General features: G+C 55.5%; 4 protein-coding genes across 4 annotated transcripts; 2 read left to right on the forward strand and 2 right to left on the reverse strand.

The window, feature by feature from the left end:
• The first annotated feature begins 104 nt into the window (after positions 1-104).
• C8Q71DRAFT_762605 (uncharacterized protein) lies at positions 105-1,070 on the forward strand. Its single transcript, XM_047923931.1, has 5 exons — positions 105-184; positions 246-300; positions 358-546; positions 608-756; positions 815-1,070. Exons 1-5 carry the CDS (start codon positions 134-136, stop codon positions 947-949), a joined length of 579 nt encoding a protein of 192 aa, XP_047777944.1. The 5' UTR covers positions 105-133; the 3' UTR covers positions 950-1,070.
• Positions 1,071-2,809: 1,739 nt separating this feature from the next.
• On the forward strand, positions 2,810-4,007 carry C8Q71DRAFT_709814 (phosphatidylinositol N-acetylglucosaminyltransferase; the record flags this gene model as incomplete). Its single annotated transcript, XM_047920707.1, has 6 exons — positions 2,810-2,918; positions 2,980-3,219; positions 3,269-3,455; positions 3,513-3,660; positions 3,712-3,878; positions 3,941-4,007. The coding sequence occupies 6 exons, from the start codon at positions 2,810-2,812 to the stop codon at positions 4,005-4,007; spliced, it is 918 nt and encodes a 305-aa protein (XP_047777945.1).
• A 2,554-nt stretch (positions 4,008-6,561) lies between these two features.
• Positions 6,562-11,639, reverse strand: C8Q71DRAFT_709633 (anaphase-promoting complex, cyclosome, subunit 4-domain-containing protein; the record flags this gene model as incomplete). Its single annotated transcript, XM_047920696.1, has 15 exons — positions 6,562-7,853; positions 7,916-8,039; positions 8,590-8,763; positions 8,824-8,954; positions 9,026-9,214; positions 9,278-9,338; positions 9,407-9,679; positions 9,772-9,935; positions 9,986-10,137; positions 10,186-10,316; positions 10,373-10,479; positions 10,534-11,111; positions 11,163-11,236; positions 11,286-11,497; positions 11,549-11,639. The coding sequence occupies 15 exons, from the start codon at positions 11,637-11,639 to the stop codon at positions 6,562-6,564; spliced, it is 3,753 nt and encodes a 1,250-aa protein (XP_047777946.1).
• Positions 11,640-11,933: 294 nt separating this feature from the next.
• On the reverse strand, positions 11,934-14,986 carry C8Q71DRAFT_85700 (DEAD-domain-containing protein). The gene is made up of 8 exons (XM_047927358.1): positions 14,710-14,986; positions 13,943-14,657; positions 13,358-13,887; positions 13,123-13,304; positions 12,883-13,069; positions 12,712-12,832; positions 12,579-12,658; positions 11,934-12,519 (listed from the first exon to the last, which is right to left on the reverse strand). The coding sequence occupies exons 1-8, from the start codon at positions 14,920-14,922 to the stop codon at positions 12,169-12,171; spliced, it is 2,379 nt and encodes a 792-aa protein (XP_047777947.1). The 5' UTR covers positions 14,923-14,986; the 3' UTR covers positions 11,934-12,168.
• Between the last annotated feature and the right edge of the window lie 332 nt (positions 14,987-15,318).

A 15,318-nucleotide genomic window follows, 5' to 3' on the forward strand; every position in this document is an offset into this window, starting at 1 on the left:
TGAGTTGATTCGAAGCAAAAGAGTGTGACTGGAGGAAGTGCGAGGTGCGCCCAGATGGAGGCTTGAGGCAGGATGAGAGGACGCGTCGCTGAAGCGTGACCGGCGCGTCGCGCCTCAGCCTGCTACGTCCACCATGCAAGCGACCTGCCGCCTGTACATCCTCCTATTCCTCTGCTACTCTGCCGTAAGCTCAACTTCCAATCTCAGCGATTTACCACGCAGTTGCGTTACAATGCAGCTCGTAGGTCTCTGTAAACGCCATCCTAGGTCACAAATGGGAGGCTACGGACTTCTGCAAATGTGCGTTTGTGGACTTCGCTGTGCAATTGACGACCGCGGCTGAACATGGTGTGCAAGGTATATGCTTTCAAAATTACACCATTCTGCATATGCAGATTCCAGACAACCCGAAGCAGCCGTGCCTGTCATGCACGAAGCAATGGTGTCTCAATCAGAACCTACCGATATGTGCCAACGCGAAACTCGGTGATGCCAATCCCGACACGGCAACGGGAAAGGAAGGTGATGTTGAGGCCAGATGTTTCCGTGAGTACAGCAACTGTTTGTCGCTCAACGCTGGCTAATACGTGACCTTCATCGTCTGCAGAGAGGGACTCTCCTCGAGATCAGTTGGTCGTGACTATCTTTCTCCTGACAGTCTTTGGGCTGCTTCTGGGTGCCGGGATCAAAGGCAGGATGGTGAAGGCCGGACTAGATCCGAGTCTGCCATGGAGCGCAGGTAGGAGGTGGTGGGAGGTGAGTGCTAGATGACCCTAGCTTTTCCTATGCTGTCTTGCTGATACTGTGACTTGAGGCGTGGGTTCCTCAAAGACAACCTGAGGATATCAGGTTGGACCTGAGCAACCGGGTGCGCGAGCTTTGGAGCCGCAACCGACAGGACGTCAGACCGCAGGAGTACACGAGCGTGTCCGACAGCCCGACCTACTGATCCTGTCTCTTCTCTTCCGATGATATTGGCGGATTCCGTGTTGCTCCATGCATGTATATTTATTTTGTAATCTAATCCGGCTGTTTCTGGCGTGAAGCAGGCATTGTGTACTCAATTGGCTTCTCGGAGAACGTGCCTACTAAGTTATAACCAGTTGTTTTGCAGTTGAAGCATCGTAGTCTGTCAGCTCCGAATCGAGCTAGCGGCACAGTAGCTGTGCGGCTGCATAGCCAAGATCATGTTCGGCGCCAAGTGCCGGTGTAAGCTCCTGGCAGTCGGGCCTGGGAGTCACCTAAGCCTGGATAGCTCAGCACCCGCTGGCGGGACATTGACATTCTGAATAACGTACTGTACTCTTGCACGCGACTCTAATCCTACGACTTACGACATGGGCGCACTCTGTTCGAAGTCCGCTCGTGCTCTTGGCGGACGTACCCTTGCAGAAGAGCCCGTGCAACAGGGACAATCTGGGTCTGCTCCCCCGCGCGGACCAACTCCTCGCACCGCGGCAGCAGAGGCGGCAGAGAGACGACGACAAGCAGTGAGTGCTATGCCTATGAAAGGGGAATGCGAGTCCTCAGATCTGTGCTTCGTGTACCAAAGGAACAAGCGCGAGGGACGCAATCCTCCAATCCCAACCGCGGTCAATTGGCTGCGAAATTGGAAGCGAACAAGAAAGCTCCCAGAGAACCAGAAACCAGGCAAGAAGAGAGGCTGGTGGTGAGCACCCCAGATTTCTTACACCACTCGTCATTGTCATCAGCTAACTGGGGTGTCGTCCACAGTGGGAGTAGTTCGTGGAGGCCGCTGCCTTTTCATCTCTTTGCTACTCGATCTATTGCCTGCCCTGCTTCACCACCATTCATGTCCTCTGTCGTCCGTGCAATCTTCTCATGGTCCCTGTATACGATATTGACTTACATGCACCGGCATGCCCGACATGCACCACTGATGTGGTAGCTCTCGGAAGTCTCTTACCCGCCTATGTCACAGGCGTCCGACTCCACTATCGCACTTCAGATCATTGAACTCTGCTTTCAGGTGGCTATGAAGCATGTTCTGCCCATTCAACGACCGCAGGTGCTGTTCCACTACGCGCAGTCTCCTTGAGGAGCCATTAATGACAAAACACATGTTTTGGTTCGTCAGATTGGGTATGTGGGCTGCCTCGAGGATCCTCTGCTACCGATAACAGGGTCCTCGTATAGTTCGTGCACAGCGCGTGTGCGGCCTGCTGGCTGATGCAAGAGGAAGACTAACGGCATCGACTTACCACAGCTAGAGTCATTCTATACCATATTCTCACCTGCCAGATCCTCGCCGCCTGCGAGCAGTGGTGCATCGTCACATGCATTCAGGGCGTTGCGGACTAAGCTGTAGCTGTCTCAGTCCTCAGAGCGATGCCGAGAGCTCGAAGCGAAGAAGGCAGTTTCTGAGCGCGACCACCTCCGTTTGCCAATGATTGCGTTCAAGTCCGCTGTCTATATAGTTGGCACGACATTCACACAGCATGGTCTAGAGCCTCATCGGAGCCGTTAGTACATGAATCTCACTACTTAGCTCCTCTCCGTAACGTACTAGCATCGCAAGTAGTGCTGTAAGTACACCGGCAAAGAGTCACGTAAATCTTGTGTAACACGATGCGCCGCGCAGGCTGGATGTGGGCGCCTAATACAACGCAACGTGTCAGTGGCATCCACCACTGACAAGGACTGGCGATGCTCACTGGCGGATTCCAGCTCATCAGGAGTCTATAACCTCGCCCGAAACTGTCGACGCAAGGCTCGACGCGTAGTCTACGAACTGGGTCTATTGCTGCTCTGCTTGGTAGCGTCCGCTCGTGGCCTTTCGTCCGAATGCATGACCGAAACCGCTTGGGAGGACGAATGGGAGCGATTGCTGTGGAAGAAGAAACCATATCCAGATAACCATGTACCCAAGTCGTTCTTATCGTCTCTAAGCAAGAATTGTATGTCGTCGGCTTCTATTGTTGTGAATACTAGGTTAACATCTTGTCGTGTGCCGTACAGCGAATTTCAGGCCATACACATACTGGTATTTAGTGCGATCCTCCTTCGCAGTTACGCAACACCTCGCGACGATAGTCATATTCGTTGCCATCTTTGTGCACCTCAATGAACGAAAACTGGACCCACGGGCTCTCGTATGGGCATCGGTTGGCACGTTCTTAGCTGGCTGGTTAGTGTGGGAGGCCCTAGACTGCTGCAGTGGCAGACAGTTACTTCGCGGAACCTCCGCCAGCACAACCCGTGCGTGCGCCTCTGAATTTGCTCTTGCTTAGCTCACAGTCTTCTCTAGGTGCGAAGATCGTGAAGTCCTCGATACTAGTATTCTTGGCCTTAATGTCGGTGTCGCCAGTATTACGGACGTTGACAGCGGCGACTTCGTCGGACTCCATCTGGGCGTTATCGGCCTGCCTATTCATTCTCAACGCGCTTCTGGCAGATTACACTGCCCTACCGCTGGACACGCATCTCCGCGAAAGGTCAGTCAGGCTACCATCTCAGGCGGCCTTATCCTCATGATAGGTGGCTACCTGCAGGTTGACGTCTGTCTTGTCGATGAATGCAGCGATATCATCGTCGGTGGTTCTGGCATCTCGACTGCCGAGTGATCTCTCGGTATTCGGCCTTACGTTGGTCTCCGTGCAGCTCTTTGCTTTATTCCCGATGCTCCGTCGACGTCTCCAGGTGATGTTCCCAGCCCCGTCAAAATCATCCCGGCTAACAGACACGCTCCAGGCCGGGCCAGCTATTGTTCAGACTGCCGTCACGATCATATTGTGCCTGTCGTCCATTTTATCCGCGGACTCTGTGTCACGCACTGCGACCGCACTAGTCTTCGCGGCCTTCACGGCCGTCACCTTTGTGGCACCTGGCGTCCACGTGTGGGCTCAGAAATACAAGAAGTACGTGTCGATCATGCGGAAGCGTTTGGCGTGCATGGACAGTGAACTCATCTGGCTTCTAGCGAGATCAGGGGGACCTGGGACCCGGCAGTACCCAGGGTTAATAGAACTGAGAAGCCCATAATATAGAGCCATGCGACCCGTGTGTCGGAGCTTCGGAGCGCTGTCATCATAGCCGACGGGATGAGGGGATAATCACCCAGTGATCGAAGTGTGGTCCATACACAAGGAGCGCCTCCTCCGTACGCAGCGGGCTTGTGGGCGCCACCACGACTTTTATCCCGCTAAACCGTTCTGTGCGGATTTTCTCCGTTGCAGCGAAGGCGAATGAGCTCATGGAGGCTCGAGGTCCAATTCTCATGGTGTCCGAAAACGTCACACTGCAATGACACCATACTTTTTATCTGGCCCCGCAATTCTCCTTCTCCGCGACTAAACGTAGCGTGGTCAGGTCTCTCCACACCGCGCACACCGCGCGACACATCCCACACGCCCCTCCGCCGCTCCGCTTACCCCGCCACTCCTACTTGTGCGAAACACGGAGCCACCCTCGCCGTCTGGTCGGACATTCGGCCGCCATGCCCCGCCGAATCCCTGCACATTAATCTCATGGCTAATCCCCTTTGATGTCTACAAGCACGTTCATCCTTCACAGAGCTACTGTCAGTTACCTGGCAATGTGACAATGCAATTATTCAGCGCTCAGCTTAGAACCTGCAGTTGTTGTTCTGACCGTTGTATAGCACACTTCGTTAAGTATGAGAGATGGATATGCGCTTCGCTGGCCGTGAATACATCCTCTGCAACGGGGGAAGTCGACGAAGACCTCACTGTCACAGCCGGGTTTTGCGCACGTTTGTGTGGCCGAACTGAAGGCAGGGCCAGCGATCCGCGTGTAAACTCCGAATCTCAGGCTATCGATAGCCATGCGCGTCGGTATTTGGCCCTGGGTTGATTGCCCTTGCAGGTATGAGCAGAAGGAAGCTGAACGTGCTCGAGCGCAAGCTGCACTGGTCTGCGCTTGCGAAACCCACCAAAGTACTTATGTTTAACCATGGTGAAAGTCATACGACGTCTACATATCTCAAGATCGTCCGAGACAAGGTATGTCGAAATCATGCATGACAGAGGTTTCATCTCACTGTACCTGTGTAGAGCTACCCGAAATGCCGCGCGGCCAAGCGTGCTGTGTAATCATAGGTAATCATCCGCTCTCCTATTTATCATATCCCACCGCTGAGCAAGTCTTAGTCTCGCCTTACGGGAGGCCTATGTCACCGCATGTACTAATGAGGACTCACAGAATCTGCTGAAGAGCAACCGTGCTACGGAAGACGACCTCGCGGTTCACCATAACGAATCACTGGTAAAATACTGATCTTAAACGGAAAGATAGAGAAGGTCCGTCCTTCCTCACTATGCCTTTTGTCTGTCTACTTACAATGGTCCTCGACCAGTTACCGGAGTCCGGCATCTCTGATCATGGTGACGCTTTCCATTATAAGTACGCGAACGCGGCCTCCCGCAAACGACGCCGTGAGCAAGATGTTAGCGAAGGCTCTGACTCGCGACGGAAACAGAAGCGTCGGATGTCAGAGGCTCGAGACGCGAAACCAGTTCTGCGCTGATAACGACATCCGGTCAAGGACAAAGCGATGTTGACGACATGACGGCGGCTCGAAGGTTTCAGGTACGGACGCCGATGGAATGGCATTGCAAGCGATCGTGAGCAGCGGTGAAGGCTACTGAAACGTAGCGACACGGCCGCGCAGTGGCTACACCGACGTCGACGATGCCGGCCTAGGCGGGAGAAAGTTGAACCAACATGCTCGTCAGTCCAAGCACGACGGACGGCAGAGCGAGAAAGGCAGAAGGCGCGCTCACAGCTCGTCGAACGACGCGGACTTGACTAGCATGCGCAAAAGGCTGGAGCCTTTTACTGAATGAGAGGCAGGTTTCGCGACCGACGGTCATTGAGCGACATCAGGTATAGCAACGGCGGAGTCGTGCATCGGGCTATCCATGAGGAGCGCCTTTCAAGTGGGCTGGAACAAGCACCGTGCGTGCGGTGCCCGATGTTTGACTCATGTAAGATCGGAGGGTACTTCAGCTTGGCAGGACTTGCCCCAGCTGAACTGCGTGTATCACGAACGTGGCTTGCCGGAGCCATGTCAGAGGACACTTCCACAAGGTAAGCTTACATGGAGATATAGGCTCTGGGTTCCAGATACAGAGGTTTCACAAATGCAGAACATTCACCCAAGTGTTCCTACGTTCCTACTGCGTAGTTGCCGCCGGCTTATGAGATGAACCGTAGTTGCCTCCGCGCTCTCCACCCGTTCTCGATCAGGGCGACGGTGTGTGCCCATATGTATGCAGTGTTCGATATGATCAACAGTCAATGTCAATCCGCGGGGCGTTCCGTGCCCGAGATCGGCGGAACGTAGGCCCCACCCAGATCCCCTACTTGGCCAATATCTGCAGGGCTACATAGCATCCATATTGGTCTGTCGGGCGTATATTACAAAAATGAACAGCTATTCTACAGGAAGCGGGACGTGCAGCACGATAGCCAATAAGTAAAGCACTGTCGAGAGCGACGTATCTACAGAGTCCCAAGGGCGTATGGATGTTCGTACAGATGTTGGTTGGGATATCATAGGTAATCATCTAGGCTGTGGAATCATGGCCGTGCATCAACATCGTCATGCAGACGAGGTCGCTTCGACCCAACGGTGATGCCCATCTCAATACCTCGCGCTTCGAGGGCCTCCACGGCCGCCCTCGCAGCCGACTCCGTCGTCCTCTTGCCCTTCGTGCGCGTCCGCCGCAGCGCACCAAAGGCCTGTGCCTTGATTACTGCAAGCGTGCCGCATATCGGAGGAACGGGAGAGGGCGAACGCGACCCATGCCCGGAAGGGGCTTCGCTGCGTTGGCGCGATCTGCTGTAGCCATATGATGACTCGCTATCGCTGTCATGGTCTCTGCCTCCAGACTCGTTTTCTGAGCGCGAGTAGGCCGCGAGAGCTTGTGTGATGGGACGGTCGGTGAGAGGGTTGGAGAGGCGCGGCACTCCGTATCGTGAGCCATCACGACGGGGCGGTGCCACTGTTATGTCGGCCATGCCTCCATGCAGCGTGAGCTGGGGAGCGGGGCCAGTACGACGATAGCCAAATTCGGTGCGATCCTGCATCATCGGTTCGCTCTGGAATGTGAATGGAAAGGTGGCGACGGATGAGGCGGAAGAAGAGGACGTAGGAGTGGAAACGGCGGGAGAGATCGATCGGCTGTCGGTGTTGAAGACGTAGGAAGGCGAGTCGAGAATGTCGCTTTTCTCGTCCATGCTGTACTGGGGGTATCCCAGCTCTGGGGACGTGAGCGTGGGCGATTCGACGTAGCTGGGTGAATGGGAAGAGCTCCCGCTATCCAAAACGTCACTCGGAGACATGCCCGCCTGCCCGCCGCTGTGTGCCCACTGCCCGTCGTGTCCCGCCCCGTTGGACATTGCATAGTACTGGTCGTATCGGTGCATCCGCTGAGAATCCATGTGTTGAGAACGGCCATCGCCCGAGCCATTCGCAGCGACAGCGTTCGAGTAGGCTGTCGGCGAGCGCTGTTGGACGTCCTGCGTCATTCCGGCATGCTGGAAAGCCCCTCCAAGCGACACCGACTGATCGCCATTGGACGCATAGCGCATGCCGTTGTCCCCGTAGTGCGCGATAAGACTGGGTGACATAGGCGGCGCACCGACGGCCGATGGCTGGTGGAGAGAGCTGTATTCGTGCGACTGGCCGTTGGCGATCATCCCACTGCTCCTCTGCTGCGCCTGCAACAACTGGAACCTCTTCGCGGCCCGCTCGTTCTGTCGAGCGGCCTGCTTCCACCGTTCTACCTCCCGCTGGAGGGAGTCATTCTGGGACTTGGCCTCCTTGCACGAGTCCTGGAGCTGGAGGACGACGGTCTCGAGATTGGTGACTAGAGGTCAAGGAAGAGCGATGAATACGCATCCGAGACGGTGAGAACCGACGGTGTCGAACCTGTCTGCTCAAGAGTGGCGATGTAGTTGGCGCGACGAGCACGAAAGGCGGCTTGGGCATCGGCATTTTTCTTCTTCCTGAGGGCGGCCTCCGACACACGGGAGGCGTTGTCGTCGGGGCTGGCCTTAGATGGAGGAGAAGGACTCGGGGGCATCAGTGAGCGTGATGATTGACCAACGGTTGAGTCAGAGCGGAATATAAAATGACATGGCCGAATGGCGGCGGTGGGGGACACGAGGAAAGGGTCCTCGCTCGTCCTTGTCCCGGTAACGCGTTCTATTTTCCGCGGAAAGTCACGCCAATTTCCATAGTTGATCTCTCTTCATCCTGGTTCCCATCAGCGAGCCTAAACCGCATTTTTCGAAACAGGGCCGGGTGCCGACGCTCGAAAGCGGAGGACTGATCCACCGCCCCGGCTCACCCAGAGGGCGCCCGCCAGCCGCTGCCCCCGTGGGACTGCACGCGTCCAGGGCCTGCCGCTTTCGTCCACCCATTCTCTATTCCCCGCCTGCCTCAGGGCATATCGCCTCCCCGGCTCGCCGCCCAAACATCACAGGCTTTCTGATTTTTGCCCCCGCCGCCCTATCGTACATGCATCGCCATCGTGCTCCCTCCCGCGCACCCCATCACGCTTCTGCGCCCGTCTCGACCTCCACAGTCGACATCTCCTCCACCTCGGTCTCCTCCTCTTCCCCTTCGATGTCCAGGATCTCCAGCGCCGTCCCAGCGCCGTCCAGCACGCACGCCACCCGCCGGCCCGTCCGGCCATTCACCGCCAGAGCCACCCTGCCCTCTCTGCACCCGGCCAGCCGGCGTGTCTGGATGAGCGGCGCAGCCTCTGAGCTTAGCTAGAATGGAAAGTCACTACGAGCCCGCCCGCATCGGAGTCTGCTTGATATCGCACATACCTGCTCGCGTTCCAATCGGCTGAGCACCTCCAGACCCAGCGATTCTCGTGCAAAATCCGTCAGGTAGCTCTCCAATTCAATCGCCGTGTAAATCAAATCTCCGTAACCGACCGTCGCAATGGAAGCGGATCCTGGATGTAATCATGAGCTAGGGCCACACCAAAACTTCGTGGGCCTTGGGCTTAGACAAACATGCACTCACCGGGCTGAGTGGTTTCGCGGTAAACGATGATAAAGACGCTGTCGTCAAAGAACTCCGCGTCCAGCAGGTCGAAGGGTATCTTCGTCTCGCTTGCGTCGTTTACTGGGATACAGCACTCCACTACCGCGACTTCGACCTGCACCGGACGTTGCATGCCCTCGGTTCCGTGATGTAACCGAGCAATGCATACTACAGCCCGTCCGATACAACCGAGATGAGCACGATCTCCTATCAGGAAGACACTGGACCTACGGTATGAGCGATCTGCGACGCGGGGCAGCTGTATCAACAAGAACTGCGTGTATCTGGCGGCCTGCAGCGTCGCTTAGCATGTGACAGCGTAGGAACCGTTTCAGCTCTTACCTGGCCCGGCCCTAACACGGTCCGCTCCCGTATCAATACTGGAGAATTTGATTCCAGTGCATGCAGTAAAGTCGTGTCCTGCAATTGCGCGGGATTCGCACTCGAGAGCGAGACTGCCGAGCGAGCAGTAGCGTTGGCGGCATCGAGGAATATCCGGTGAGAGCGTGCAGCTAGCTCCTGGACCAATGAATCTAAATTCCGGTCCAAGTGCGACAGGTCCCTTTGCTTGATGTTCTGTTCGGACATGCGCCAGCGGCGTGAGTTTCGGGCGACGACGTCGGTTGACGAGGACTCACATATTGCCAAGCGGATAGTCGAGGTTCTCGGAGCACCCTTCGTGCTCGCAGTGTAGTGGACTTCAAATCTGACCAGTCGCCTGGCACCCCTAGGTCGTGTGGCGAGAATTGGGGCACTGGGCCCATGAACCACCGGTCGATCGGACTGACCACCAGGCCAGACATTAGGTAGTCGTTCACCTCCAGGATGTCGTGTCTCGGAACTGGTGCATGATTGTGACCCTCACCCGACGTGTTGAGGCGAGCCGTTTCTGCAAGCTTATGAGTTCAAGTCGATCGTGGGGACGGACGCATCACACACCGTATCGAAGCCAGAACATGTATTCGGTGAAACGAACCAATTCTCTGCGTGCGGTAGCCGCAAGCCACCCGGCTAGCAGCACAGCCCGGCCAGCCAAGTCCATGCATGCGGTCACTTGGGCTGTGTTAATCCCACATAATTGGTACTGTGGACTGACAGGGAGTCATGCGTTGTTGCATTCCGGTGAAGGAGGCACTCACAGAAGCGACCAGCCATAGGCCTCCTCCAAGAGTAAATGCAGCCGTTGACATGCTGGTGCCACTCGCTTTTCAGAGTAGTCACGAAGCATGACTAGTGACTCAATCATCGACTGTTCCCACTTTTGCATACCCTGCCGTTGCGATGTCAATGTGAGAGCGATTTTGTTAACTTTGGAAGAAACGGTACTCTTTCGGTCATTTGTTCACCACTACCCAGGTAGTCGGCCAAAGCTTCCGTGGCGCGTCCTGTCGCCAGAAGGTTGGTCAAATCCAACATAGCATACGGCTCGTCCTCTAACGCAGCCCTATGGTTAGTCCGACGAAGACAGCAATTTGGAATGCACCCACGGCCAAACTCGTCTTTCATCCGCGTCTCTAGCGCCCGAATCCACTTTGGCCCCAGCTCACGCGCTCCGTTCTGAGCCTCCCCACCGAACCACGCCGTCCGCATGTCTTTCACCACACGCATTGTATACCAGACTAGTTCGCGAACCGATGATGACACTCTTGCTACATCCCGGAGCGCTCGCCGCTGTAGGTGGGGGAGTTGTATGACGAACGGCCGTAGTGCGGTAACCTTCGGCTCGGTGAATTGCGGATGCGCGAAGAGCAGGTCGTTGTCCTTGGATAGGGAGATCGAGACGAGGTCTGGTCCAACCGCGACGATTCCGAGCGGATAGCTACCGTCCAGGAAGCAGTGTAGGTTCCCGGCGTCGTCAGCCACTGCCAATACACTGTCCGTGTTTGTCAAATCCACTTCATCGAGGTCTTCGCCGGGACGTGGCCGCTGACCGCCGATTTTGGCCGACTGTATTGAAGCAGAGAGTAGATCGGTCGGTAGTGTCGGCCAGGACGAGATGACTGGCGGCTGGGTCGACGCGACGCCGCGCGCTGGTTTTTGCTTGAACGCAAACAGGTCCGTAGCACTGCCGGGTTGTAAGTGTCAGTATGAAAGTCAACTCGACGCGAGGACTTACGTGAGCGGCTGTGAATCGTCTAGCAGAGGGTCAAGGAGAGATTGGCCTTTCAGTATCGAGTGTGCTGAGCCTGTCTGTGTCAAATCAGACACAGTTCAAAGAGTTCGGCGCAGTGGCACTGACGATGTCGAAGCCTCTCTTGAAGATGTCAGGAATGTCACTGGTACTTTCCTTCTTCTCTTGCATAAACCACCATATCCCAGAGAGACTTGACGCCTTCGTTGTCCCTATATCAGATGGCGCCAGTGTGATGGATATGGACCGCTCTTGATGGCCGTCCTGAATCGAATGTAAAGTAACTCGCGGAGGCTTGTGCGCAACTGCGACGGTCTGACCTGTACCACCTTGTAGCTAGTATGACCCACATCAGCAGCGTGTTCACTCACAATCTGGACTCCATGCAACGCCTACAACTTCCTCACCGCTCATGGCACCGTCATTGTCAAGATCGACCTCCCACACCTTTGAGCCCTGCATCTTGTATAGGCTCAACTTGTCTTTGCCACGGGGTCGTGTCACCACAACTAACAGGTCTTTGTCTGGACACCATGATGACGGCAGTATCCGCGCTTGTGACGGGAGCTGGACTACAGCGAGAGAGAGGAACGGGTTGGCCTGCATCTTTGAGGGCAAATTAGGGATACAGAGGTATTTCGATAGGTACAATGCCTGACAGAGAGTAAAGAATTTAGGTTCGTCGACGTCGAGCCAGTCTAAAGCATTGCCACAGATACAAAGGGTTGTGAGTTGTTACAGGTGCAGACCAGAGGCGGACAGCGTTGAACGAACGCGGCAGCGCCACTGTTCACAAAGACGCGTCGCGTCACGCGAACGGTCACCCAATGTCACGGTTAACTGGATGTCACGATAGAGGCGGCAGACCGAGAGATGCTTCTGCGACACATCGACGCCGACGAGCGTTTGTTCTGGAGGCAGTCGGTCTGCCCCCCAGTAAGCACGGATGATAGTCACCGCGTGCAGGGACAACGAAGAACTGATCCGACATCTACTTGGACCTCCTCTTGCCACCTTTCTTCTTCCCCATCCCACCGATAACATCCCCCTTTTTTGCCCTGACACCCTCCTTCACTCTTCTCTGACCCAAGTCCTTGTCGAAGACACCACCGATGCGCGCGGCGGCTTTCCCCCTCAATTTCCGCTCCTTGTTTTTCTCCCTCTTCTTGCTGATCGCCGGGCGCCGCTCGGGTTCTCCAATCTTCGCTGGTTTAGCTGCCTTCTTGGCGGAGCGCACCGCTGCACGGACAGCGCCGCTCTCACCGCCGGCATCGTCTTCCTCCATCGCCATCTTTCGACGCTTGACACGTCGGGAGAGGCCTGCAAACTTGTCTCGCTTGGGCTGTCAGGCGATGGCGATAGTGATCAGCGGGTGCACTGAAGCTCACGCTCCTTACGTACCTTGTCATCAGCTGTTTTCTTCTCCTTGCCCTTTTTCGAGGCACCAGAAGTACCAACCTCGTACTGTTCCTTGCTCGTCGCTGCAAATGACCTGTCAATCTCATGCGCTCCCCGGGTGGAGTATGTTACCGACCTTGCGCCTTCGCTTTTTCCTTTCCCGACTGGAACCACGTTCTAGCCGGTCTTGAGTAAATCTCCTCTTCGTGCTCGATCATATTCTGTCCCTTTTTGAGTTCCATTTCGGCTTGACGAAGCTACGCGATGTCAGCTTAATCCGGATCAACGACTTCGCCGACACACAGACCTGCTTCTCCTCTTTCTCTTCCTGGAGGATCTCCGAGATTTCCTTCTTCAGAGCGTCGAGCCTTGTAGCCCATTTGGAGACGGCCTCGGCGGGTACCTGCCGATGGCGGACGGAGTATTCGGCCGCGGCATGCTTGATGGCCGCCTTCAGCATCTTCCGATCTGACTCTCCGACCAAAGAAACCGACCTGGGACCGCCCCGTCACAATTAATCACAGTTGCCGGAGTGAGCGCAACTCACCTCCCCTTCTTTCCTGCGCGGGCTGTACGTCCAACGCGGTGAAGGTACTGTGCCAGTTGCGATGGCATGTCATAGTTGATGATGGTCTCGATACCCTTGATGTCAAGACCTCGAGAGGCTAAGTCGGTAGCCATCAAATATTCCACAGCCCCATCTCTGAATTGTTGCAAAGCTCTAAGACGCTGCAAACGGTGTTAACGACGCTGGGATTGCGAGAATCGATACAGCACCGCACCTGTTCTTGGCTGAGGTCTCCATGCAATTCTTCGGACTTGAGATCCAATAGACCGAACACAATACGCATCTGATGTGCAAGCTTCTTGCTCCGGAAAAATATGATGGTCTTGGACTTGAACGTACGTTTGCACAGAGCCGCAAGCAGCGCCGATCGTTCTGCTTCCTTACCGGCACGTACGCGGACGAATTCCTGCACTAGGCCACGCGCCGTACTGCGCTTCGGGTCGACGAACAGACGGACAGGCTTATTGAGCGACATCCTGACCAGCTCATCAACGGAGTCTGTCATCGTGGCAGAGAACAGCATGGTCTGCCGTGAGGTCGGACAAGAATTGATGATCTCCGTGAGCTCGTCTGCGAAACCATCCGAGAGCATCCTATCGGCCTCGTCAAGTACCAGGATGTCGAGAGCATCGAGCGTGAAGGTCGGAGAGTTGCGCAAGTGGTCAATGAGACGGCCAGGCGTAGCAATGAGGACATCTGGTCTCGTCCGCAACTCGGCTTCTTGAGCCTTGAGAGACAACCCCCCTAGTGCACGGGAGTGAGCGAGTACAAGGAGTTAAACGAGACGACAGAGACGCACCGACGATCAGACTGAAGCGAATGTCCGTATGGGCCGCTAACTTCCTACCAACCTCGAGACACTGCACTCCAAGTTCTCGCGTCGGTACGAGAACAAGGCACCTGGTTGCTGCCGCATTCTTACCGCGTTCGCGATACATGAGTCGCTCGAGCATTGGGATGATGAACGCCGCTGTCTTCCCAGACCCAGTAACGGCGTTCCCGACCACATCTTTGCCCAGTAACGCTACCGGGATGGTCGCGGATTGGATAGGCGTGGGCTTATTGAAACCAAGGGACGTGATAGACTTGATGATCGGACGAGAGAGGTTCATTGAGAGGAAAGACGAATGTTCGTCCGAGGCAACCTTCTCGCTGTCTGGAGCAAAAAAAGCTGCCTTTCGCTCTTTTTCCGCCTGAGTCTCCTCCTCAGAGTCGCTGTCCGACGACGGTGCCTCGCCGTCGGATTCGTCGGCTTCGTCGCTCCCATCGTCCTCAGGTCCACTATCCTCGTCTGATGTTGCCAGCGGGTCCTCTTCATCTTCGCTTAGGCCTTCGAACCCAGCGAACCCTTCATTGTCGTCTTCGCTTCCCTCGTCACTTTCTCTGGAGCCGCCTTCGCCCAACGACTCATCGCTATCGCCATCCTCGTCCGGAGTCGCATCGCGCTTCCTCTTCGCCTCCTGTGACTTCTTTAACTTGCGCCGCTCTATGATGTCGTCAACCGAGATGGGTTTCTGCAGGTCATGTCAGCAGACGCGTCATGAGCAAGAAACATTAAGTGCGCACAGGCTTTGAGCCGCTCTGTACGAGGTCATCAACGTCCAAGGTGTCATTCACAAAGTCATTGTACGGGTCGCCGGTAAGATCGAACACAAAGTCGGGATTCAGTTGTGCATCCTCCCCCGTCGTTGCTGACTTTCCGGCCTTGCTCGACGACGGCTGGGGGACGTCCTCCGTATCGGAGTCGATTGTCATAACAAATTCATCTTTGATGGCCATAGTGCCCGGGAGTAGTTACGGTCAAGAGCGTGTGCGGCGAGAAATACGGAACCGGAGGCGTCACAAAGTGGTAAGCGCTGGTTGTTGCAGAAGTGCACACGAATTTTCACCGATCTCAGATCTGAAATGTCTTATTCACGTGGACATGGATCAATGGAGCGATCAGAAAGATCGGAAGGGATCGGGCATGGGAAGAATCGGTGATCGTCCTCGACTCCAACATGGCACGTTTGGCAATGTGGCAGTTCGTTCTTACTAGTACGCCAGTCTCATGGTCTGTTATCCAGTCAATCACAGATTGGACGAGGATATAAGTACGTGGATGGTATAAGGGTCTATGACCCGAGTCTCACATTCCATTGAGCACAGGCGGTACTTAGTGAGTCGCCACAGGCC

This window comes from Rhodofomes roseus, assembly GCF_022264815.1.
Source record: "Rhodofomes roseus strain CIRM-BRFM 1785 chromosome Unknown C8Q71scaffold_12, whole genome shotgun sequence".
Taxonomy (NCBI): domain Eukaryota; kingdom Fungi; phylum Basidiomycota; class Agaricomycetes; order Polyporales; family Fomitopsidaceae; genus Rhodofomes; species Rhodofomes roseus.